This window comes from Podarcis muralis, chromosome 5 (assembly GCF_964188315.1).
Source record: "Podarcis muralis chromosome 5, rPodMur119.hap1.1, whole genome shotgun sequence".
NCBI lineage: Eukaryota > Metazoa > Chordata > Lepidosauria > Squamata > Lacertidae > Podarcis > Podarcis muralis.
Window position 1 is genome coordinate 83291380 of NC_135659.1, and position 27485 is coordinate 83318864.

At 45.1% G+C, this 27485-nt stretch overlaps 1 protein-coding gene across 3 annotated transcripts in view; it reads right to left on the minus strand.

Moving 5' to 3' along the window:
* Positions 1-27485, minus strand: part of RIPOR3 (RIPOR family member 3) — a 134389-nt gene that overhangs the window by 77906 nt on the left and 28998 nt on the right. For 2 of the 3 annotated variants that reach the window (XM_028735194.2, XM_028735192.2), the window contains exon 2: positions 4217-4344. In XM_028735194.2, the coding sequence (XP_028591027.2) occupies positions 4217-4317 (101 nt within the window). In that variant the 5' untranslated portion in view covers positions 4318-4344. Of the gene's footprint in view, positions 1-4216; positions 4345-15075; positions 15678-27485 lie in introns of those variants that run through there. The other variant, XM_077929278.1, reaches the window with a different exon arrangement.

A 27485-nucleotide genomic window follows, 5' to 3' on the forward strand; every position in this document is an offset into this window, starting at 1 on the left:
CAGATAAAACCATCCGTTATATGCAGCAATTGATGTGTACCTAGAATTTGCCCTCTCTAGGAATGAATGAAGGTTATCTGACAAGAGGGATAATGTGATCCTATTAAAGCTTCCAGTCACTTACTTAAGAATCTCAGTGATGTATGCTTAGATCATACTGCAGTTCTCTGCCAAGATCAGAGTAATATCCATTGAACTCAGTGTGATTGTCTACTAAGTAAACATGCAGAGTCTGGACCTGCACAGTTCTAACCCCAGAAGACTGCTTTCGGCATAATCAGAAATGTTTGGGGGGCAGCCAGTTGATCCTTCATTATTTTGCATAACTATGTGGCAAAGCAAGGATCAGAAGTGGCTATGAGCTGACTCAACTGGTCTTAGTTTATGCCTGCTGAAGTTCCTTCTTCTAAAGCAGTATTTCCCAAACTTGGGTCTCCAGCTGTTTTTGGACTACAACTCCCATCATCCCTGACCACTGGCCCCGCAAGCTAAGGATTATGGGAGTTGTAGTCCAAAATAAAAAACCACCACAGCTGGAAACACTGTTCTAAAGGTTTGGGAGCCCTTTTTGGACCTGGCCACCCTGCATTGGAAACAAGTCTCTAATCCAGCATTTGGCTTTAATTGCAAACTATGAAGCTGAGTTCACACTATGGGTGGAAAGCTCACAGGGTGCTCCATCTGTCTTCAACCTTATTATCAGAACAGCAAATATCAACTTACTTATTATCTACCACCTGCCATGGGACCCAAAGTTCTAAAGCAGTCACAGATCCAGTCACTGACCACACCCCTACCTGCTTAGCTTATGGGCCCTGGGACCTATTATCCTGACCTAGCAAAAATGATGCCTTATCAAAACACTCATCCAGGTGCGTTATCTTTTGATTTTCAACTTAAGCTGAAACAAGGACAATTAAATGCAATGGAAGGGGGAATTCTTCCGAAAATTATTGTGGTCAAGACCCAGTGCACTGTTAAACCTCCTAAAGAATGTTGATGTCAATTGGCTTCAGTGCCTTTTAAGACAGTGTTGGATTGTGGCCTGTATCTTGCAATGTTCAAGCTCCAAACTCATTGTAGTTTGAGCGTCTGGCCATAAACATTGCCTACAAGTGGTGCAGAAATCATAAATAACAGCAGCATCTGTTTTCTGGAAGTCCTGAAGCCTACTCGTAGTGCAAGCCCTTCCTAGCTAAAATGGGACTTCGGTTTTGCAACCTCTCCACCACCCTGCAAAAGTACATAAAGACCTGATTGTTGTTGCTTTTAAAAATGCTTTACAACTGGATAGTAACTGGATAGCCTTTGGGGAAATGTAAACTCGCTTCTTTGGAGCATTCTTACTCTGCTGGAGGTGCTCTGGTCCTGGAAACAGCTGTTCGACTCCTTTCCCTGTAAGAACTCCCACTATGTACTGCAGTTTCAAATCTGTTTGTTCAATTGCCTGCTTGGTTTTCTTCTCCCTGCGCCCCCCCAATCCCCGCCTTTTGAAGTTTAGACAACCAGCACAATGCAGAAAGGACTTGCTGGAGCTTGATATTGTTCAGGTTTTATAATGGAAGTGGAAATCCATGGACATTTATGGATGCATTTTGGGGTGAGTGTGATAAACCTAAGAGTCTGTCACCTTCTCCAGATTGGCGAGATCATCTTCAGAGGCCCTAGCAAACGGTAGCCAACACTCTATATGTTGTTGGACTCACCACAGCCATCATGACCAATGGTTAGAGATTATGGGAGTTGATGTACAAAAATATCTGGAAGGCACCATGCTGACTACCCAGTCCATATCCTCCCATCATCCAAAATCAGAGGTTATGAAACCCCTTCTCAAGGAAGATTATTTTCTGTTTAGTGCTACATGAAAACTTTTAGATTTGCCCATGCCTTTTAGTTATATGTCTATCCTAGGAGAGGTTGTTAACTCAGTTTTTACTGTGTTTGCTTTTACTATATTCATATGACGATGATGATTGCTTTATTATACACCTTTAGGCATTCCTTTTTAACCAGGCCTTTAGTTGATTTGATTGACATCCTATGCCTTTTTAAAATGTGGTTCTTTGGGGGGAGGGGAGCGTTATTGTGGTTTTATATTTTGATTTTGTTCTGTGAACCTCCTTGACACCTCCGGGTATAGGGCGGTATATAAATTCAATATATAATAATAAATTAATAATAATAATAATTTAAATTTGTATACCGCCCCTCATATGCAGATCTCAGGGTGGTTCATGACATAAAATGACAATATAAAAACCACAAAATAAGTACAGTGGTACCTTGGTTCTCAAACGCCTTGGTACTCAACCAACTTGGAACCCAAACACTGCAAACCCGGAAGTAAGTGTTCCGGTTTGCGAACTTTTTTTGCGAATTTTTTTCCGTTTTGAGTGTTACACTTCCAATTAGAGAGCCAAACTTCCATTTTGAGTGTTACGCTGATGTCTGTCTGTTTTTGCTATTTATTTTGCATTTTTGTTTTTGCAGCTCTTTTTGTTTTGTTTTTGCGACTGTGTGGAACCCAGTTCAACTACTGATTGATTGTGTGACTGCGGTAGATTGCTTATTGCTTTCATTTTAAAAGGCACTGGATGTCAATCTTGTAAGCCACTCTGAGAGTCATGGCCGGAGAGCAGCTGAAAAATATTTTAAACCAATTAAAATAGTACCTTCTCTGTGTTCAAACCCCTTCGCTCTCCCTCACATGCATCCATGCTAGCTCCACATACATTCATTTGAGTACACAAGAGTCAGACGCAACACTCTAACACAACATTCAAGCGCATAGGCCTCATTCAGTCATTGCAATAAGACTGGGTTTCTGGTTTAGTGGTTTGATAGGATCAAGGAGAATGCTCCTGCATGCTTCCTGGATAATCCCACTTCACAATTCCTCTGGAGTGAGCTGGAAAAATAAACCAGGAAGCCCTGGCATCCAGTTATATCTGGGCCTGGGGATGGATGAATCTGTCATGTTGGTTTCTCTACATTTTGCACCCTGCATGACTGTTAAGTACAGTGGTACCTCGGGTTAAATACTTAATTCGTTCCGGAGGTCCGTTTTTAACCTGAAACTGTTCTTAACCTGAAGCACCACTTTAGCTAATGGGGCCTCCCGCTGCCGTCCCACTGCCGGAGCACGATTTCTGTTCTCATCCTGAAGCAAAATTCTTAACGTGAAGCACTATTTCTGGGTTAGCAGAGTCTGTAACTTGAAGCATATGTAACCTGAAGCGTATGTAACCCGAGGTACCACTGTACTCAGCTTGCATATCTGCAAGTATCTAAGTGGGGGAATAGCTGAGGGTTTCACATGAAAATGGCACATGGGCAAGAACTGAAACCCCAGGAACATTGGAAGATGCCCTGTACTGAGTCAGGACAGGTCACCCAAGCCCTTCATTGTCAACACTGGCTGGCAGCAGCTCTCCAGAATTTCAGGCAGGGGTCTCAATCCTACCTAGAGATGCCAGGGATTGATCCAGAAACCTTCTGCATGCACAGCAGATGTTCTACCACTAAGCTAGCCCTCCTTGCCCAGAGCTCTCAATCCAATTTGGGGAGCGGGAAAATGAGGAGCTACTAAAACAAATGAGATGGGAGAGCAGCTTGTGGCTTTGAATGGCTAGGTTGAGCCAAAATAACAAGACGCTAGATGAAGTTGATGGACTACATGGAAATGGCGGAAATGACTGGCAGAATCCGAGACCAGGGAGAAGAATCGGTGGAAGAAGATTGGAAAAAGTTTAAAGACTACTTACAGAAATACTGTAAAATTAATGAATGTTAGAAAAATGTTGGAATGAAGTTATATGACTTTAGTAGAAATGTTATAAGGAATTAGGTATAGATAGATTAATAGGGTATTAATGGATAGAAAACAGAGGAAGATGGAGAGGAATTGCTGAAACAATTAATAGAAGTGGAAGACAAAAAGGGAGGTGTGAGGAGGTCGTGGAAACAAGTGAATGAAAGCTAAGATATTGAAATTGGATTGTGTTTTGAATGGTTTTTGTTTTGTTTTGTTAATTGTTTGTGTTAGTGTTGTGTAGTGTTTTTTGTATGGTATTGTATTGTTGTATGGTTTTTTTGTAGTGTTGTGTTTAAATTGTTGAAAATTAATAAATATTTTTTTTAAAAAAAAATAACAAGACGCTAATAAGCGGAGGAAAAGAAAAAGGAACTTGTTGCTTGTAACTGTGCGACTCACATTAATTTCCGGCTCTGCGCGTTGCTGAACCCAGCAAAGGAGCAGCTCCTGCTGATCCTTCCCCCGTCAGCAGGGGAGTCAAAAGTGAGCTTCACCGACATGGTTCCTGGTTAGCGGGTCTGTTTCCTCTGGAAATAAAAGGAGAAACAGATGAAATTAGACAGGAAGTAGATAAAATGCTCGACTGTTTGTACAGAACAAGGGGTTATTTTTTTAAAAAAAACATCCTGCAGTCAGGATAGCTCAGTTGGTAGAGCATGAAACTTTTAAATCTCAGGGTTGCAGGTTCAAAAGCCCCATATTGGGTGAAAGGTGCCCTGCACTGCAGGGGGTTGGACTAGATGACCCTCATGGTCCCTTCCAACTCTACAATTCTATTGTTCTGTATCGATTGATATCATGTATTGTCCTTAAAAGGAGAATTGCAGGAGTATTGTGCAGAAGCTGGCTCATGCATTAACTGCATTCCCATCGTCCCCCTGCAGATCTGTCTGCTAAATGCATTTTCTACATTTCCCCGCCACAACAAACAACCCAATTTAATACATCCTCCATTGTATCAGCAGCTGCACCAGCTAATCTGTTTTGCAAGCTGTAATTGGGCTGTTCCTCTGCTGCCCCAAGGAAACTGACAGTGCTTATAGTTGTGGATGAATTAGCAGTACAGTGGTACCTTGGTTTACGAACTTAATCTGTTCCGGAGGTCCATTCTTAAACCGAAACCGTTCTTAAACCAAGGCGTGCTTTCCCTAATGAGGCCTCCCACTGCCGGTGCCCTTCCACTGTTTGGATTCTGTTCTTAGACCGAGGTAAAGTTCTCAAACACTACTTCCAGTTTTGCAGAGTTTGTAAACCGAGTCGTTCATAAACAGGACTGTTCTTAAACCGAGGTTCCACTGTACTCAATCATTGCTGTTCCAGGACGGTTGAGCAGTATGCAATTCACATATAAAATAGGTGATGTGGAGAGAGACCATTGGTCCAACTGGCTCAGGATGGCCTATGATGACAGGCAGTGATTCCCTGGGGAGAGTCAAGGACTGAACCTGGGACGTTCTCCATGCACATCATGTGCTCCACCGCTTTTCTCCACATGCATGGTCTGGTTTGCACCACTTACTCCATGGCCCAACTCCATTTGCTGGGAACAATGCAGCACCAAGCTACTGTTGTTATTGTTGCTGCTGCTGCTATTACCGAAATACACAAACATACATGAGATCTCATTTCTGGGCAACTGTTCAGCTGCTCCAAGCTAGCATCTCTAGCAAAACAGAAGTCCCTGCCTCTCTTACAATTTCCAATCAATGGTCCAGCTGTCAAGGGAAGAAAGAGATGAAGTCAGACTATTCATCGGCACCAAAATACCCCTCCCCCCAGCATCAGCCTGGCAGCGCTTTGCATAATTCTGTAACTGGATCCACACCAACGGGCTTGCACAGACTTCCACTGAAAGTTACACTGGACTCTTGTTTGTTTTTCCAGAAGTTGCCCGATATAGCTTTACCACGCCAGGATCAAAATCTTGGTCGCTGGCAGGCTTTCGCTCCCAAAGCACAACATTGCCTCTCGTTAATTAATCTAACTCAGGTCATGTTGGCTTCCCCCAACAAACGTGGTTTCCTTTGGCTGCTGCTTCTGTTCCCATCATCACTCACTCCCTTTTGTTCCTTGGGGGAATCTGGATTCCCAGTGCTGCATGTGCGTAGAATTTAGACCCACGTCTTAAAATGCAACATACATGTAAATTCGGTCCATGCAGTGAAAGGTTGACAATGAAGATCTCTCTCTCTCTCTCTCTCTCTCTCTCTCTCACACACACACACACACACACACACACACACACAGCTGAGCTGCAAAGTAAGCAACAAATCTAAACGTTTCCCTTTAAAAAAGAATTGTGAGGCACCCAGATCCTGCCACTCATTCCAAGCAGAGCTCCCATTCACATCCGGAAGAGAACTTCTCTAACTTCCAGACAAAATGCCTTTTTGAATGCTATTAGCAATTGTGTAGATGGGCATTCAAGGAGGAAACAGCATGTGCAGGGGGGCTGAACTGAATGGAGACTTTGGGCAGTGGCCAGGGGTGGGCAGGGAAGAGCTTTAACCTCCCTCCCACCCTGTTGCAGTCAAATCTGCTACCCCCATGCCTGCTATTTAAACCTGGCATGGGGGAGCTCCCATTGCAACTGTTATAAATATGAAACATTTGCATGAGTAGTCTGAATAAGGTTTAAGTTTAAATGGTCCTGGACCCCCATATTGTACCATCCAGCTGCCTTTATTCAGCAGTCATCCAATGTCAGGCTCTCAACAGGAAGTGAATGTGCTGATCTATATAGTGACCACAACCATTTTCACCACAAGTCAGCACTTTGTTGCACATATTTGTATAGAATGTGTCATTTCCCCCAAGGGGACTCAGTTGTTTCACCTGTGCAATGAGGGAAATTCTAATGATCTCCAGAGCTCAACATGATCAATAGATTGGTGATCCACTGACCTGGTTTGGCTGGCAGGATAAAAGGTAAAGGAGCCCCAGACTGTTAGGTCCAGTCGAAGGTGACTATGGGGTTGCGGCGCTCATCTTGCTTTCAGGGTGAGGGAGACAGTTTTGGCCACAGACAGCTTTCCAGGTCATGTGGTCAGCATGACTAAACCGCTTCTGGCACAACGGGACACTGTGACGGAAGCCAGAGCATACGGAAACACCATTTACCTTCCCGCCACAGCGGTGCCTATTTATCTACTTGCACTTTGACGTGCTTTCGAACTGCTAGGTTGGCAGGAGCTGGAATAGAGCAACGGGAGCTCACCCCGTCGCGGGGATTCGAACCGCCAACCTTCTGACCAGCAAGCCCAAGAGGCTCAGTGGCAGGATATTCCCACGAGGCCTGCAAGCTGACTTGGTGTGAAACAGAGAAAAGTCATTCCATCATTGCAATCATTAGAGCTGAAGTAAACAGACCACTTAATAATAAGGTTGTTGTTTTTTTAAAAAAGACCTTGCATAACAAGCAATTAAAAGAAGACATTTGCAGGCTTGACCTTGTGGTTATTTCCTGACCTCGCTCCCATGACACCAGATGTGCAGGGAATAAATAAATTCCTGAGGGCTCTGTTTTATTCTCTGGTGTGGAAATCTTTGCAATATCAACTCAAGAAAGTTGCCGTAGTGTGTGTTCTGCCGCTGGAAGAGTGCAATGGAAGGGGAAGGGGAAGGAGGGCATTGCCCTCTTGTTGATATTCCAAAGAATGTTTTCGGGCCACTTCTGTTGCACTCAGAAAATCAGTTCATATGCACCCAGGACCATCATCTTCTGCTGATCCCAGACTTTGGCACCAAGTCAGAAGTGCAGCAGCCAAGAAGAAGAGAAGGTCCACTGGACAAATGCCTGTCCAGGTTCTGTTAGGCTGGAAGCAGGTACCAGAACTGCTTCTTTTCTAAAAAGGTTGAAGAAAGTTTGAAACTGGGATCACAGCTTATGGTGCGTACACTCAGCCCACTGTAACACAAGAGCATCAGAAGCTGTCAAATGCTGAGTTGGATCATTGGCCTATCTAGCTCAGTAGTGTCTTCCAGATGGTGGTGGACCACAGCTGCCACCACCCCTGACCATTCATCATGCTGCTTGGGTGTGATGGGAGTTGCAGTTTAACATCTGGAGGACACGGTGCTGGCTACACAGTTTACAGCACAGACTCTCTACTGATTGGCTCTCCAGGGAGTTCCTCCATCCTTACCTGGAGATGTCAGGGGTTGGACCAGGGATTTTCTGCATGCAAGCCTTGTACTCTACCACCTGGCTATGGCCCTTCCCCTTAGGAAGGCTTCTGGAAAAGTTTAACCCACAAGTGTGTGTGTGTGTGTGTGTGTGCGCGCGCAATAAGGTGACTCCCCCAGCCGCCTGTAAAAAATATTGTCTGCCATCAGCCTTATATAGTGTCAGCCCAGCTCTCCAGGCTGGTTCCCATAGGTGTCTTACAGTTGTGCTTCATGGATAATATAGTCAGCATCATAAGTACCATGCAGAAGAAGAGTTTGGACTTGATATCCCGCTTTATCACTACCCTAAGGAGTCTCAAAGCGGCTAACTATCTCCTTTACCTTTCTCCCCCACAACAAACACTCTGTGACATGAGTGAGGCTGAGAGACTCCAGAGAAGTGTGACTAGCCCAAGGTCACCCAGCAACTGCATGTAGAGGAGCGGGGAAGCGAACCCGGTTCACCAGATTACGAGTCCACCGCTCTTAACTACTACGCCACACTGGCTCTTGTTTCTGTTAAAGCTCAGCACAATGAGCTTGCAAAGGAGTAGGTGCTGCAGTGCCTACTGAAGTCACCAAGTGAAATATACTCAGAGTCCTGTAGTGATTTCATGCTCTTTATTGCAGCTTGTAAAACAGTAATTCATTTGCCCCCCAAACCTCAGGCTTTTATATACATTATTTACGCAATGAGTCCCGTCTGATTGCCTGATTCTGCTTCCCTCCTAGAGCCTGATTGGTCTTTTCCTGCTGGCCAATCAGTGGTTGCATTCTACGATCCTACCAGCCTAATAGGCTAATTAACTTTCTCCTGGAGCCTGATTGGTCTTTTCCTGCAAGCCAATCAGTTGTTGCATTCTAGGATCCTACTTGCCTATTGTTCTAGGATCCAAGCTTAGTACATAACACCAGCCTTGGGTCGTCCACCATGAACCCCAAAACCTTCGCACTGATTCTTTGAACAAAAGACCCCACACATTCTTGGCTTCTTTTCTGCTCCTTCCCTTCCCCTGTTCCTTTAGATCCCAGTGCTAGCCTAGGAGAAATTATGAGTGGGAAATTGGAGCTGAACCTAGGCATTTCTGAGGATCCCAGGGGCTACTTTTGGCACGCGTGTGTGTCCACTCTGCTCTCTGTGTGTTACCTGTGTATGTGGAATATGTGCGCCTTGCCATGAAGCTCTAATTCGGATTTTTTTTGGGGGGGGTCAGATTTAAGGAAGTGCAGAAACATATTTACAACTGCTCCTAATTAAATAGAATCTGGCCTCCATTCAAATGCTTCTTTCCCTGCCAGGGAGGAGCTCGGAAGGAGACCTCCAAAGATGCAGTGCTGAAATCCATCTGCAAAGTTCACTTGGCCCGGTCAGGCTGAGCTCAAGCCTCTAAGTATTTCTCTTCCCTTGCCCTCCGCTTGGGGTATGTGCACAGTCAACTTCAGCGGGGGGGGGGGGGGGATGAAACACTGAAGTGAAATGGGGGCTAGAGTTGGAAGGGACCACCCGGGTCATCTAGTCCAACCCCCTGCAATGCAGGGGGTCCAATTTTCATTCATTCCGCAACAATTCATGCGCAGAACAATCAAGGAGCACTCCGATTTGGGGTGGCCACCCAGATGCCTGTGGGAAACCTACAAGCAAGATTCAAGCACAACAACCCATGCCCTGTGATTTCCAGCAACTAGTATTCAGAAGTAATATTGTCCCCGACAGTGGAGGCAGTGCATAGCCATTATGCCTAAGAGCCATCAATAACCCTCTCCTCCATGAATTTGTCTTTGTTGTTGTTGTTGTTTAGTCGTGTCCGACTCTTCGTGACCCCATGGACCAGAGCACGCCAGGCACTCCTGTCTTCCATTGCCTCCCACAGTTTGGTCAAACTCATGCTAATAGCTTCACGAACACTATCCAACCATCTCGTCCTCTGTCGTCCCCTTCTCCTTGTGCCCTCCATCTTTCCCAACATCAGGGTCTTTTCTAGGGAGTCTTCTCTTCTCATGAGGTGGCCAAAGTATTGGAGCCTCAGCTTCCAGTCCTTCCAGTGAGCACTCAGGGCTGATTTCCTTCAGAATGGATAGGTTAGATCTTCTTGCTGTCCATGGAACTCTCAAGAGTCTCCTCCAGCACCATAATTCAAAAGCATCAATTCTTCAGCGATCAGCCTTCTTTATGGTCCAGCTTTCACTTCCATACATCACTACTGGGAAAACCATAGCTTTAACTATACAGACCTTTGTCAGCAAGGTGATGTCTCTGCTTTTTAAGATGCTGTCTAGGTTTGTCATCGCTCCCAAGAAGCAGGCATCTTTTCATTTCATGGCTGCTGTCTTACTCCCTTTTAAAGCAATCTAGGCTGCTGGTCGTCACTGCCTCCTGTAGGAGTGGGTGCCATAGTTAACTATGTGTCCTGTGTGAATAATTACTTTCTTCGCAAAAGAAGTACTTTGTAAAACAGGCTTGCGGGTTCATCGTGGTTTGTTGCAAATGAAAAGCCAGTGCATGCTGCCCAATCATTTCCACTTTGATCTTCCGCCCGCACACAGGTGGGAGAAACAAACCAGGAAGCCATGCTTAACCTTGGATCCTCACCATGTCTGAGCCTAGATTGTGGTTTGTTTTTTGCTTATAAGTCAGGATATGATGCTGCAGAGCCCAGGAAGTTCCTTGATTATTATTTTTTAGGGAGTTGCATGCAGTGCTGGCCTTCAGCAGTGGTGGCATACAGTGAGGGGGGAAAGTACCGTATTTTTCGCTCTATAAGACGCACCAGACCACAAGACGCAACTAGTTTTTGGAGGAGGACAACTAGAAAAAAAATATTCTCAGAAGCCAGAACAGCAAGAGGGATCGCTATGCAGTGAAAGCAGCAATCCCTCTTGCTGTTCTGGCTTCTGTGATAGCTGAGCAGCCTGTATTCACTCCATAAGACGCACACACATTTCCCCTTACTTTTTAGGAGGGAAAAAGTGAGTCTTATAGAGCAAAAAAATACGGTATTTGATCCCTTGCTAAATTTGCCTGTTCGCCCTCTGATGAAGAAATGACCAGTCCATAATTTTAATGGTAGGTTTATTGTAGCTGTGAGAGACTGAATAACAACAGGAAAACCCCCAGAAGACAAAAGTCAGAAACTGATGTGCATGAATGGACAATTGTAGGGGTGCCTATTATGTGGCAGCAAAGGAAGCAAAAAAGAGAGAGAGAGGCTGCCTCCTCTATTGCATCTGCAATAAATCATTCAGTTGTGCTTTTCTGAGTTGCCTCTAGACTCCTGAATTCAGCGATAGATGTATGGAAACCTTGGCATAGATAGCTGTGAGTCAGTTTGCAAGACACTTGGAGGATAAAATCACTCCTGTCCTCTCAAGTCTTGTTACAGCTGATACAGCCACAGCACACACACCGCTGTATCTCCCTCCCCTTCTCCTGTCATCTTCACTGTGTCAATTTTTAGACTGTAAGCCCCTTGGGACAGAGACCTGTCCTCTTGAATTTTGCAACGCACACATTGCTGACAATACTGATGATACAGCGAGATATATTCTCCCCTCTATAATTATTTACACTTTTGACTGCTTTCCTTTAACACTACCCCCTTTGACTGGTTGTTTCTGGGCTCTGCCAGTTCAAAAGTTTTGCAAGGAAAAAATGACTCATTACCCTTTCTACCTCCTAAAACCATTTTAGGTGATGTTTTTCTTTTAGTTATGGGCTCAAATAATATTTACTTAAGTTCAGTAAACTACCTCTGTGCATGGTTGCCAGATGTCCAGGACTGACCTGGGCAGAACAGGAACTGCTTTGTCCAGAGTTGAGGGCTGCCTTCATCCTGGGCATGGAAGCAGCAAAGTTACGCCTGATTACGTCTCATTGATGTCACTGGTCCCTAAGAGCTTAGAACAACCCCTCCCTGGATTGCAGCCATCAACCACAGCAGGCATCGCCAGAGGGGAACAGGTAGACTTCCTCTCTCTCTCTCTCTCTCTCTCTCTCTTTCTGAGACACATGGGGCCACATAAAAAATGCATATACAGTGGTACCTCGGGTTACAGACGCTTCAGGTTACAGACTCCACTAACCCAGTAATAGTACCTTGGGTTAAGAACTTTGCTTCAGGATGAGAACAGAAATCGCGCAGCAGCGGCACGGCGGAGGTGGGAGGCCCCATTAGCTAAAGTGGTACCTCAGGTTAAGAACAGTTTCAGGTTAAGAACGGACCTCCAGAACGAATTAAGTTCTTAACCCCAGGTACCACTGTATCTTGAGCTCCTGGCAGATTTTGCCCAGAGGCTTTTCACAACAACATGGTAAGGGTTAAAGCTTATAAAATGTTAGGGAAATGGCAAGGACATTGCTGTTGTGCAAAAACATCAGAACTGGGTCGCCGTTACTATCAAAGTACTTAAATACCAGGGCTAATTAAGTTTCAGCTCTTAACTTTCACCGCAGTGTTAAATCTACTGGGAAAATAAACTCTGCGTTTAACCTCTGCTCCCAGGCATTTTTTCAGAGAGACCATTGACCTCAGTAGCAGTGTCATCCTAACAAGATACTTCGCTATGCAAACATTCCAAAACTATGATATTAAGAATCAGCATCCTCTATCTGTAAGACGATCCAATTGCTGGCACTGTAATGATGCCGTTGGTGCTATAATTAAATTGCATTTACTTATCTATGCTTTAGAAGCTGAGATGCCCATTATTTAAAAACTTTGGCACCACAAAAGTCCTCATGGAGGTTCCTTGAATAGTGGTGTTTTATTTCATTTTTATTTCCATACGAGCATCAACTATTGGTTATGGTAAATGTCCAACATTAAGTACATGCCATGTGAAAAGGTGGATGAGTTTTGTGAATACCTGGAAGAAGAAGAAGAAGAAGAGTTTGGATTTGATATCCCGCCTTTCACTCCCCTTCAGGAGTCTCAAAGCGGCTAACATTCTCCTTTCCCTTCCTCCCCCACAACAAACACTCTGTGAGGTGAGTGGGGCTGAGAGACTTCAAAGAAATGTGACTGGCCCAAGGTCACCCAGCAGCTGCATGTGGAGGAGCGGAGACGCGAACCCGGTTACCCAGATTACATGACTACCGCTCTTAACCACTACACCACACTGGCTCTCAGTGTGGAAAGCACTATACAAGTGTGGGTGTCCTCAAATCTGGAACACAGATAAAGGAATGTGGGCAGTCATATTAGGCGACTGCCAATGTTCACCAGTGAATCTCTGAGTTTCCAGGCAATATTTCTCTGGGATTGTGTGCATTCCCATGTGAATGCTGATAAGCCACCAAATTTCTGACATTCACTGTAATGTATATGTGTCTGTTGAAAAATAAACACAAGTTCTAGTAATGTTTAAATTCCTAATCTGGTTTGAGGCAGACTCTCAAAAACTGTCCCACAGAGCAAAATGTCTGGGGGTATGGGGATGCATTAAAGAACACATCCCCAAATGGATTCCTGGGATAGATGAACGTCATATTTCCTGGACATAAGAAGCTGCCTTATACTGAGTCAGACGATTCACCTGCGTACATCCTGCATATTTGTAAATAAATGCAAATATTGCAAAATGCCAGAAGCCCCCAGTAAACTCAACCCAAAGAAGACCAAACCCACTGAGCTCTGCACCCCCTGGAATTTCTTAACGGAGAAGTGGAAACACATAATAGTATTATCTCCTTCAGAGAATGAATCATGGCCCAAAGTTTGCAAAACATCTATTTTTAATTTGTTTTGTTGGGGTTGTGTTTTCACTCCCTCAAGGGCTGGCATAGACTCGGATGGGATTTTCCGAAGTGCTGTGCTCCAAGGTCAATGAGGAGGACTTTGGAAATCTTTTCCGTCATCTTTTCCCTAAATCTGAAAGGCTGGCTGCCCCCACTGGCACTGGCCTTTATTCCTTTAAAGTGGTAGTGCTGCAAAACTGTCAACAGCTGTGGGCTTGTCAGTAAGTAAGAGTCATCAGAAGGCACAGAGGTCTTCTTACTAGTGGTCTCCACAAGGGTGCACATGGCATCCTTTTCACATCAGGAGATGGGGATTAGATAGATTGTTGTTGTTTAGTCGTTTAGTCGTGTCCGACTCTTCATGACCCCATGGATCAGAGCACGCCAGGCACTCCTGTCTTCCACTGCCTCCCGCAGTTTGGTCAAACTCATGCTGGTAGCTTCAAGAACACTGTCCAACCATCTCGTCCTCTGTCGTCTCCTTCTCCTTGTGCCCTCCATCTTTCCCAACATCAGGGTCTTTTCCAGGGAGTCTTCTCTTCTCATGAGGTGGCCAAAGTACTGGAGCCTCAGCTTCACGATCTGTCCTTCCAGTGAGCACTCAGGGCTGATTTCCTTCAGAATGGAGAGGTTGGATCTTCTTGCAGTCCATGGGACTCTCAAGAGTCTCCTCCAGCACCATAATTCAAAAGCATCAATTCTTCAGCGATCAGCCTTCTTTATGGTCCAGCTCTCACTTCCATTCATCACTACTGGGAAAACCATAGCTTTAACTATACAGACCTTTGTTGGCAAAGTGATGTCTCTGCTTTTTAAGATGCTGTCTAGGTTTGTCTAGGTTTGTCATTGCTTTAGATAGATAGATGATAGATAATCCCCCGAGAGATGGGGATTCTTTTTCAGCAGGAGGGCCGCATTCCCTTCTGGACAAGCTTTCAGAGGCCACATGCGGAATCAAAGGAAATGTGGGTGGAGCAATGAATGTGAATTTGACCTTTGCGCACACAGCAATCTCAAGCAAGACAAGTAAGAAATATTCGAGTAGAAGGACACGAGCCAGCCAGACTAAAACACTCAAGGTTGAAACCAGGGCCTGTAGAGACGGGGTATGCCTTGTGGAAAGCTCCAAGGGCCGTATAGAGAGACTACAGAGGGCCACAGAGTCTGAGGCTCTCCGCTCCAGTTTTACATCATAGGGGCAAAAGAGATGTCATACAAAATATGGGCTCTTTCTTGATTGGAGAAAGTGGTGCAGGACGAGGAGAGGGAGGTAAACCATTACCTGCAGCACCGTTTTCCTATCTAAATTCCTCCCCGCCCCACATGCTATAGACCACTATGAGTATGATATTGGTACCTCTCTTTAGCTTGGGAGCAGCGGGGGGAGAGAGAGCAATTCAGAACATCAAAATGGTGCTGGGGAAAAGATGGCGCATCCCCTCCTCCATCACTGCTGCTTCAACCATTTGCTGGGGGTATTCTTCAGCTCATACAGTAAATAAAACGCCGGGGAGAGAGGCGACAACATTAAAAGCACTTATGCACAGAACCACCCCACATTTCTGATTTGCAATTTCTGTACAAAACTTTTAAAAAAAACTGAGAGCAGCACTCGAGAAAAGAAAATGAAGTCATGATGAGCAATGCTGTCACAGTTTGCCAAGGCGGAGAACTCTTCCTTTGCCAAAGCGGAGAACCTTTGTTTTCCTTATGTCCTGCCCTACTTGTCAACAAGGCGGACAAACAAGCAAAGAAGAAAGGATAGGTATGGTAATGGACTATGGAACTGGCAAAGGATAGGTATGGTAATGAAACTGGCAAAATTAACAACAAAATTAAGAGAATCTAATGGTGAGTGTTTCATGGAAGAATGGAAGCCTTTTTCAGGACTAGTTAAAGAAATATTATAGTACGAAGGACTCGCAAGCAGGATTTGAGTTATGAGCAACAGAAGTAATTAGATTATAACGCTGTGATTATGATTTAATAGATAGAAGATAGGGTATGGCAGAAGGGGAGAGACAACAACCCCATGGAAGACGGGGTGGGAAGTTGATAAAAATAAGAGAAAATAGAAAATTGTGTTTTGATTGCAAATGTTAAAAATGTTGAAACTTGATAAAATATAATTGAGGGGGAAAGAGAAGAGGCAGGTGGAGAAAAGTCTAGGCATCTCTTTCCCCCACGCCTTCTTCCCTTTACATCATTCCCTCTCAACCCTGCTTCTCTGGGAGGGAAAATGCCATCTGGGGAAACTTGCACACAACTGCATGTAACATGTAGTTCAGCCCTAAGGGCATATGGAAACCAGGCTCCCTGGGAGAGAAAGGCGGGTACACAGTACATTAAATACAGACGGCCTAAAAAGCTTGGAAACCACTGTGCTGGCATTGCGCAAGATGCTTCAACAGCCTTCTGTTACAAATAAGCGAATGGCACAGTTACGCAACTCCACAGTGTGAAGCAACCAATTTATCAGCAGCCGTCAGCAGCCATCAAATCATGGAAAGAAACATGCTTGTTGGCTGGCCATGGACTGCATTACTATATTTCAGTGTTACCTTGGTTCTCGAATGGCTTGGTTGTCGAACAAATAGGCTCCCAAACACTGCAAACCCGGAAGTAAGTGTTCTGGTTTGCAAACGTTTTTCAGAAGCCGAACGTCCGACACAGCTTCCGCTTGAGTGCAGGAACCTCCTGCAGCCAATCAGAAGCTGTGCCTTGGTTTTTAAATGGTTTTGGGAGTCGAACAGACTCCCAGAAAGGATTAAGTTCGAGAACCAAGGTACCACTGTACTTGTATTAACCAGGCACCAAAAATGTGAGTGCATGTTTGCATCCCACCAATGTACACTGCTCACCAAACTGGACAAACCCAAATTCTTAATCATGGGATCCTTTTTCCTCAATGTGTACTCATCTGTGCAAGTTAAACATGTAGACTTCTAGGAAATGTGTTTGTTAGCATCATGTATTTTGAACCCAAGGTTTGGGTTTTCACCGAAATTTGGCTTTTTGGTCAGGGCTGATGTGGTTAAGACAAATGCTAAGCAGAAAGTGAAGGATGTGAAGAAATTCTGTATCCTGTAGGGGAGAGCACTACACATAATCAAAAAGGAGGAAATGCATCACCAAGCAAGGGAGCAAAAGAGGACATCAATGTGGATAATATTTACAAATGCATAGATGTAAATTTAGAAGAGACTGCTATAATTTAAATAGAAAAACCACCATAACGGAAAAGCCTGTGGCCAGTTGGCCTGGGTGCCTGCTCAGTCTGTTCTCCAGGTGTTCACTATTAGGGACGCGGGTGGCGCTGTAGTCTAAACCACTGAACCTCTTGGGCTTGCCAATCGGAAGGTCGGTGGTTCGAATCCCCGCAACAAGGTGTGCACCCATTGCTCTTTCCCAGCTCCTGCCAATCTAGCAGTTCAAAAGCATGCCAGTGCAAGTAGATAAATAGGCACCGCTGTGGTGGAAAGGTAAACGGCATTTCCATGCACTCTGGCTTCTGTCATGGTGTCCCGTTGCACCAGAAGCAGTTTAGTCCTGCTGGCCATATGACCTGGAAAGCTGTCTGTGGACAAACGCTGGCTCCCTCGGCCTGAAAGCAAGACAAGCGCCGCAACCCCATAGTCACCTTTGACTTGACTTAACCATCCAGGGGTCCTTTACTTTTACCTTCACTATTGAAGGACCCCCTCCTGCAATCCCTCCTTAGGATTCTTTACCTTTAAACCACACGTGGACTGAACAACCCTTCAAATAAACAAAAGTAGGGTGTACAGTCATCCTGTATCTGGGGCACTATCCATGGCCCTTAAAACATCAGCTGAACAACACACATGTACTTTTAACCAAAGTAAACACACCATTTTCAGCCATGTGGCATCTCACACCCATTTGTACGGTTTTACCTTGGAATCATAGAGACTAGAAACTTGTGGCTTTTAAAATATGAGTCGTCAAGATTCCCAGGAATTTGTGTTTCTGATGCCTGCGGATCACCAATGCAGACAATTACAGAAAGACAGAATCAACACATCCTCGACCATATGTTAAACAAGAGGATTGTTTTACTGCACAATAAAAAGGGCAGCTGTTACTCATTGGTTGTGAGGGGTCTGGGTTTCTTTCCCCAGATTGCTTCAGTTGTGAGGAAATCATGTTTTCCCAGCACAGAAACTGCAGAATTTCAATCTCTTGGGGGGATGTTTTTTTGGGGTTTTTTCTTCTAATCCCAGTCAGCACATTCATTGCAGTTTGGGGTGCTTTGTGGGACATGATTGTTGAGCATTTTTGTCACCTTCTGGCTAATTTATTTATATTCCACCCATCTGACTGGGTTGCCCCAGCCACTCTGAGCGGCTTCCAACAAATTAAAACAAATTTTAGGGACCAAGACTGTAATGAAGACTTTTCTATCTTCACCTGGAGACAGACCATGTGTGCATTTTCCAGGGAAACAGGCTAGGGCCTTGTGACACCACTGGGGGCAAGAGACACACTCCTACTCCGCTGCCACAACAACACAAAACGGACATTTAAACACCCTTTTTTTATTTCACAGCAGTTTGGGAGGACTTCCTTGGAAACAAAGATGTCCACAATTATAAAGCTCACGAATGAGAGCATTTCCCTTTCAAAATTAAGGAAAAAATGGTGAGCATCTGCAGTACTGCCCATCTCTCCCATGGCAATGCGCTGATATTTTGTGAGTCCCTTTTTCCAGGCTGTGCATTTTGCCTCCCTGGTTGCGGAAAACCTCTCTGCCTCATTACTTCTTCTTCTTTTTTAAGCAGCAAACAAGCTATTCTCCAACAGAAAGTCTGTCCTCTCCACCTTAACACCACCACCACAGAATATTGCATTGTTTAAACTGGATACATGCTAATACAATGCTTTTTTTAAAAAAAGGAAAAATCTTGGCTTTTGTCTTCTCGAAAGGCTTTGACTACACCCTCATCCTCTTTAGCCATCATGTAAGGATTTTACATTTTACAGCTGGGGAACTGCATGACTAGGACGTCCAGGAGACAGATCAAATTAAGGAAACAGAAATAACAGTGCGCCTCATGTGAAGCACAGGAGGATTATTAACTGTAAATCTGGCAGCTGTAGAATACACACAGACAGACACACTCACAGAGGAGGAACGCAGGCAGCGGAGGCTGGTCCACTAGGGCAATTGGCAAGCTGCCCTGCCAATCTTAGTTGCCCGCCAATTGCCTGCCTTCTTACTTGCAACCAGTTCAGAGGGTGTCAGCTTCCTCCCGCCTTCATCTTAGCACAGCATACCAGGGAAGAGGATGGGGACCAAACAGGAATTAGATGGTTCTGCTTGTCATAGTCACCACCTACCCTTGGGAATGAATAGGGAACCATTGAAGAAAGGGCCTGGATAGTGTTATGTACTGAAGTTCTCACCCTGGGCCAGTAGAGGGATACTGTTGATAGTTTTCACTCAGGTCCACATATGCAAATAAGGGATTGAAAGTGACGTTCAGTGATTGGATAGTTACAGAAAGTTGTTACAGTTGCGTTGTACTGGAGCTCTATAAAAGCAGGCTGGCTGAACCCTTCAGTTCAGTTCTGGCCTGTGAATAATCAAGAGCTGTTTGAAGAATCGCTGTGTCATCTGATATGTTCACCCACAACTTAACAGATAGCTCAGTTGGTTAGAGCGTGGTGCTGGTAACACCAAGGTGGCAGGGTCGATCCCTGTATGGGACAGCTGCTTATTGCTACATCGCAGGGGGGTTGGACTAGATGATCCTCAGGGTCCCTTCCAAGTTCCAACTCTACAATTCTATGAATAAGGAACTTTTTTAACAGAACAGGAGCAATGTCATCATCTGTATCTGGGGCACTATCCATGGCCCTTAAAACATCAGCTGAACAACACACATGTACTTTTAACCAAAGTAAACACACCATTTTCAGCCATGTGGCATCTCACACCCATTTGTACGGTTTTACCTTGGAATCATAGAGACTAGAAACTTGTGGCTTTTAAAATATGAGTCGTCAAGATTCCCAGGAATTTGTGTTTCTGATGCCTGCGGATCACCAATGCAGACAATTACAGAAAGACAGAATCAACACATCCTCGACCATATGTTAAACAAGAGGATTGTTTTACTGCACAATAAAAAGGGCAGCTGTTACTCATTGGTTGTGAGGGGTCTGGGTTTCTTTCCCCAGATTGCTTCAGTTGTGAGGAAATCATGTTTTCCCAGCACAGAAACTGCAGAATTTCAATCTCTTGGGGGGATGATCCTCAGGGTCCCTTCCAAGTTCCAACTCTACAATTCTATGAATAAGGAACTTTTTTAACAGAACAGGAGCAATGTCATCATCTGCCAGAGCACCGCAGCCCAGGGTGGTATGCATGGGTGGAGGGCACCCCACTTTGTAAGAAGACTAGGCTCAGATACTTAAGGACTCAGCTACATTCGTTTTTTAAAAGAAGTTATAAGTGCATTCTAACACTGTGGCACTAGATGGCGCTGTAGAGCTGAACCCGGAACACTGTGAAATTTTCCATTGTGAGCTTTAAAACGTTTTTTCATAGCGTTCTCAGAGCGGTTTTTTTATAGCTGTGTAGATGCAGCCTCAGTGAACTTTGTGGCTGGGAGGTTGAAATATACTCGGAGTCTAGAGTGGATTGCATGCTCTTTATTCAGCTCATAGTGGTGAGGAGGAATGAAACTTCCCCCAGAATGTCTGCTTTATATACATTATTTACACAATGGGCCCCACGTGATTGGCTAATTCCAGGATTCACCTGTAGGCCAATCAGGTTGTGGATTCGCTTCCACCTGGAGCTGGATTGGGTGGCTCCTGTGGACCAATCAGACTGCTGCATTCTGGACCCTATTGTTCTAGGACCAATCAGACTGCTGCATTCTGAATCCTATTGTTCTCAGACCAATCAGACTGCTGCCTTTTGGATCCTATTCAACTCAGTACATAACAGAGGTGAACCCAGGTTTCCACAGCCAAGTGCAACACACTAGCTTTTGCAACATCCTTTGCCGGCTCACCACTGTAGAATTGTCTGCTGATCCTAATAAATCATGCACCATGCTATGCAGTGCTACTGATGCTGTGTGTGTTTGTGGATAGGCAGAGAGAAGCAGCTTGCCAGGTGAGGCAGAGGCACTATGCTAGCCACCCAGCAGTGAGCTGCTTTGGCTTACTGGGTGGGGCGGGGCAGAAAGGGTTGGTACAGTGCAAATGGCACTGGTTGAACCAGTCCTGCCCTTCTGCCACTGCATTTGCACCACAACATTAAAGGAACCAATCAGCAAGCAGGAAAGGGGTTTGGGGATATTGGGGAACAGAGAGAACTTTTTTATTTCTTCTCTGGACTCCCAACTTAGCTTCATCTCGTTTTTACACAAGCAGTTTTTTCTTACGTCTTTTTGTGCTGTAAGATATATCTTGCTTGGAACACACAAAGAAAAAAAACCTCTGTTTTTAGATTCTGCTCTTTCTGCTTGTAATAATTTTCCACTGGGTTAGGCTTTCCTGTGTTGAGTTTTCCAGATATTGAGCTGTGCAGAATTGATTTAATTTTTGTTCCTTGTTTTGGGTGGATTTTACCCTTGTATCAGAACTGTTCCTTGAGATTTTACACAAACTAGTTGTTTTTTCCTGAGCTTCGGTCTATGGACAGTTTTAAATATAGATTACTTTAGTTCTCAGGTTAGGTTTACTATTTGATTTGATTTTTACTAATTTTCTCTTGGATTTTCCTGGATTCTGTTTCTTGGACACCTGGTTGATATGCAGAAACAGGCACCTAAGGAGCCTGCTTCCTGGAATTTGGCTTTCAATTGGTAGCTACGTCCTTCTCTTAAACTAAAAGGCATACCGTATCTTTCGCTCTATAGGACGCGCTTTTTCCCCTCCAAAAATGAAGGAGAAATGTGTGTGCGTCCTATAGAGCGAATGCAGGCTCTCCAGGCTTCAGGAAGCTATCCGCAAGCCTTTGGAGCGCGGCGGGCAGCCTGCAGCCCAAAGCCCGGGGAGCGCAGCGCCAACTCGCACTGTGCTCCCCGGGCTTCGGACAGCTATCCGCAATCTGCGGACATATCCGCAGAAGCTACGTCTTGGCTTCTGCCAAAGCCGCGCGCAGCCTCTCCCAGCTAGAGAGGTTGCGCGTGGCTAAAGAGGAAGCCAAGACAGCGAGTGGGATGGATCCCGCTCGCTGTCTTGGCTTCTTTGCTCTTTGGGGCTGGGGGGGATAATTTTTTTTTTCTTTATTTCACCCCCTAAAAACTAGGTGCGCCCTATGGTCCGGTGTGCCCTATGGAGCGAAAAATACGGTATTTCACACTATGCATGCAATAGTCACTTTGTATTTGGCATTTCCCAAAATTCATTTGTCCACGATTTGCTGTTGCTTCCTCTTTGATATTATTCGGCTTATATCTTTTTTTTACAAACTGAAATGCATTCACTGGTCTTCTGCTGATGCATTTAAAATAAATCTTTTCAAACAGAGTACAGCCTCTGGAGTCTTGTTTGGTCACCACCCTCTTGCCCACTGGGACAAATTAAGAAACTGATTTCCATCTAGCAAGTAGCCCACCCACCAAACAAGTTAGACAACTTGTCCAGGTTTTCAGCCCATAAAGGGTGGTGCCTTCAATACAGAGGGAAACAGAGCAAACAATAGAAAACGCACATCAAAAACTGATTAGCAAAATAGAAAGCATGCATATTTCTTTTTAAAAGACTGTAAAAAACAACAACCAGACCCTAGACTGAAAGTCTATGCCTCACCCACAAAATTCAATTAAAGCATCACCAGCACTCAGCAAACCAAGCTGCAGCACAGCTAACAAGTTATATATAACCAGAGCCGTGTGCATTCTACAAATCTACAATGCGTGGATTCAAGCCTTCTAAATTCTTTCATGTGCATTCTTGGTTGCAAGGAAATTTATACTCTTAAAATTAATATTGCCAACATTCTTGGCAGAGCTTGCCACAGGCTCATATACATGTGCAGTTTGCATACATATTTGGCTCTGTCCCTGTCGCAGGCATTGCAACCCAAAGACAGGCAGAAGCTTTGGTGCATGCACAAAACTTTGCACAGTCTCCCTGAGTTCATCTGTCTCACATACAGATATGCAAAGGCCATTGATGGATAAGAGGAATCCCTGAGCATGCAGGAGCCCTGTGTGTACCACAGCTGGAATAGGGTATAAATAACATCCTTGCTGAACAAGGAAATTTACAAGGTTGTTCTGAAGATCCTTAGGAAACAGTGTTCCTGAGGCAGAGGGGTATTGTTGCCAGTAAATCCACAAACCACAAGCAATGAAGCAGCCTCCAGTAGAGGCTGGATGTGAAAATTAATTAGATGGCTTCTCCCAGAGCCTCGAAGGCTGAGACCAAAAACTGGAGCGGTTTTCAGATGTCTTCTAAAAGTCTGGTAGTTGTTTTTCTCTTTGACATCTGAAGGGAGGGCGTTCCACAGGAAGGGTGCTACTACCAAGAAAGCCCTCTGCCTGGTTCCCTGTAACTTGGCTTCTCGAAGCGAGGGAACCACCGGAAGGCCCTCGGCACTGGACCTCAGTGTCCGAGCAGAACGATGGGGGTGGAGGTATACTGGACTGAGGCCATTTAGGGCTTTAATCAGCACCAACACTTTGAATTGTGCTCGGAAATGTACTGGGAGCCAGTGTAGGTCTTTCAAGACCGGTGTTATATGGTCTCGGCGGCCACTCCCAGTCACCAGTCTAGCTGCCACATTCTGGATTAGTTGTAGTTTCCGGGTCACCTTCAAAGGTAGCCCCACATAGAGCGCATTGCAGTAGTCCAAGTGAGAGATAACTAGAGCATGCACCACTCTGGCGAGACAGTCTGCGGCCTTCCCGCCTTCCCTCCTTCCTTTATTTTAGGTGTCTTTCGAATTAATCAGTCAAGGTGTGGCCATCCGTCACGTACGATTTAGTTGAGATTCCTGCATTGCAGGGGGTTGGGCTGGATGAGTCCCTTCCAACTCTACACTTCTACAACAAAAGCTGTTTTCTGCCAAGTTTGGCCAATGGGTCCATCCAGCTCAGTATTATTTTCAGTAGCACTCTGGGATCTGAGGCGCGAGTGTTTCCCCAGCCCTACCTAGAGATGTCAGGAATTGAACTCGTGACCTTACGCCTGCTAAGCCTGTGATCTTCTACCGAACTACATGCATTCCCCCTCGGTCCATGTCATTGTCTGCGCATTCACAAGATCAGCCGCGCTGCACAAGCTGGAGGGCTGTTCCACACTCTCCTTGAGCTCCACTCTGGTCAGTAGCAAACTGAGAACTTGTCACTGCTCAGAAGACCTAGACGAGGTGCTCCAAGCACACTCCTGCAAGGTTTTCTTTCCACTCAGTCCAAAGGCCCAGAACAAGCCACTCTGCTGCAGACTGATTTACGAGCTCAGAGAGAGCCCGCTGTTGCCTCCGCTGGTTTCCATTTCAATCTGATGACAAATTCAAATGCCTGAATCGCAGATTCTGGAATGCAGCAAAATCTAGCTGGACAGTCTGCTCAGTCTTGGCAGGAACCAGAACTGCATTTGGCTGAATGCTAATAAGCCCTTTAAAAGTAAGGGCATACTTTCAGGAAACTATCAAGGGAGGGGGAGAAGCCTTAGGAAAGAACAAGGCCAGGAAATATACTTCTTTCAGGCTGCATGCAGCTCTCAAGACATTCTCCTTGCTGTTAACCCTATCTCCAGGGGCAATTGGCACAAATGAATTGATTTATTTGGTGTGTTTAGATATAGACGCCACCCGTTAACCAAATGACGCTTTGCAACACAATGCAAACAACAATAAAACCAGAGCAAAGCAAATCATAATAAAACCACCAATGAAGCAGCAGCAATTTTAAAAAAGTGGGGAAAGGACAAAAAGCGAGCATCCTTGGAGAGAGAATGACACGAGTTTGGCACCACCACTGAAAAGGCCCTGTCCCCAAATGCCTCCTAGGTCAGCTGGATGCACTAAGAATGTGAGCTGCGTGGAGCTGTGCAAAGTCCAGCACTTGACATTTAGCAGAGGTGCTGTGGTTGTCCTGGAGCTGTCTTCCCCAACCTGATGCCCTCTAGAAGTTGCGGGACTACAACAAGTAGCAGATGGTGTTGCAAGAGGGCAGCACGCAACTGACCTCCTGACGGCTGAGTTGCTGGTGCTTACCAGCAGGTGGAGGAGCAAGGAGTTGGGTGAGGTGCAAGCACATCGGCGGAGGAAATTGGATGCTGCTGCTGGTGTATTTGCACTGCGCCAAATCTCCCTGCTGCCTCAATCCTCCCCCCCCCCCCCTTAGGCCAGATCAGGTGAGCGCTACCGTCCACAAACACACTGCGCACTCCTGACTACAATCCATCCTGGCTGGTGCTGAATACAGTTGTTGTCCAGCAACATCCACAGAGCCACAGGCTCTGTACCACTGGCTTAGGTTTGCCCAGAATCAACACAGCTCCTGCGATTGCACATTTAGCCATGCTTTGATTTGACCGCTTGTGCCTCCCGTAATGGAAGGGGGAAATTGCTGCTGCTAAGATAATGATAGAAATGGCACCATTCCTGCTTCTCCGGCCCAATCCTGGTCCTAGCAAGTGCCCTGGGAGTTTTGCCATGGCTTCGGAGGGAGGAGGAGCAAGACTTCTATAATCACGATTTGGCTTGAATGATGGAAAAACACATTAGTTATGGCTTTCTATAGGAAAGATACATCAGGGTTTTTCCTACTTCCAAGGTTTCATTTTTAAAAAAAGAAAAGAGAAAAGGAAGGAAGGAAGAAAAATATTTACTGACCTGATCTCTTCTTCTACTTCTGTTATGGGCTTAGTTAGAGGATGGTGAGAAATACCATCTGCTCCTTCACAGCACAGGAACCAGAGAGTCCAACATCACTTTAGCTCTTTAAAAACAAGCCACATGGATGGAGAAATGTGGAATAATATTGATGACGGTCAGGTCTCCCAGCTCAACCTGAGCCTCAAGAAATACGTGCCTGTACTGTTCACTTCTCCTTTCCTCCCGTACTATTACAGGGGAAAATAAGCACTTATATCATAAACTAGTGTAACACCCACCCAATATTGGAATGTGTATGGAAATGTGGTCACAAATGGATTTGCAAGTCGGGCCTGCAACATAATGTTGCAGCATGACATGCTTGAACATTCGGGGTTCCAGGCACACGATACTTCATTCTGTTTCTCCTCTTCCCCAGCCTTCTTGGTCTTCTACCTAAATGACACTCAGCATTATATGGCCACTAGGTATACTTAGTTCTCATTGGTTGTTTGGGGTTTCCACCTCCTCTGGACCTGAATAAGGACTTGGAATAATACAGAATATTCTGCATACCTGAATTTTAGTGCAAATGGATGCACATTTCACTGAGATCTCACAGCACGCAGCTCTAACCAGTTTACTATACTCTAGCCATGTGAATGTCAGATCATTGATTAGAAATGTTTAAAATGTGCTGGGTTTCCTTTAAACCAAACGAGAGCGCATTAATCTTGAAACGAGGGGATCAAGTTAGCAGATTCTGAATCGGCTGGCTTGACTGTTAGGGAAGATGCTTTATATTTCTAAAAATCACCATGTGATAATATAGTCACAATAAATTAAGAGAATGAGATTAAAGCTGCAATCCTAACCCTATTTAACTGAAAATAAGCCTCGCTGAATTCGTAGGATTCACTCCTGAGTAGACATGGTTAGAATTTTAGTTTATGGCTATAATTCTATACACGCCCAGAAATAAGCCCCACTGGGCTCTATAGGACTGAGCATACATGCAGAGGTTTGCATTGTAAATTTTTATGGGGTCTTATTTTTCTGCAGGTAGGAATGAGATCCAAAGTGTACAGTTATGATAGCCTTTGTGAGAGTAAGCACTTATCAGTGTCTTTAAATAATCATAAAAAGCTGGCAGGAGCAGGCTGCAAAAATAGATAATAAATTCAGAGGAGCACTGCTCTCTCCTTTATTTATGAGAACAAATTATGTATGACACCATTGAAAGGGAAAAATGTAAACACAAGGGATGGCTCGGTGGAAAGGACCATAAATTAAAGTAACTCTGAAGCGCTGTGCAGAGGGTTCCATGCAGAGCCTTTTGGCGGGAGTGGCAGCTGCTCAACCTGCCCAGACACAGCCATCAGTACTAGCTCCTAAGCATGCTCCCATCTGCACTACACATTCAAAGCAGTATTATACCACTTCCTCCCCAAAGAGTTCTGGGAGCTGTAGTTTGTTAAGGGTGTTAAGAGTTGTTAAAGGTAAAGGACCCCTGACCATTAGAGGGACATGGGTGGCGCTGTGGGTTAAACCACAGAGCCTAGGACTTGCCAATCAGAAGGTCGGGGGTTCGAATCCCCGCGACGGGGTGAGCTCCTGTTGCTCAGTCCCTGCTCCTGCCAACCTAGCAGTTTGAAAGCACGTCAAAGTGCAAGTAGATAAATAGCGGGAAGGTAAACGGCGTTTCCATGTGCGGCTTAGTCATGCTGGCCACATGACCCGGAAGCTGTACACCGCCTCCCTCGGCCAATAAAGCGAGATGAGTGCTGCAACCCCAGAGTCAGTCACGACTGGAACTACGACTGGAATTCAAAGCAGTATTATACCACTTCCCCCCAAAGAGTTCTGGGAGCTGTAGTTTGTTAAGGGTGCTGAGAGTTGTTAGGAGACTCCTATTCCTCTCCCAGAACCACAATTCCCAGAGTGGTTTAAGAGTCAAC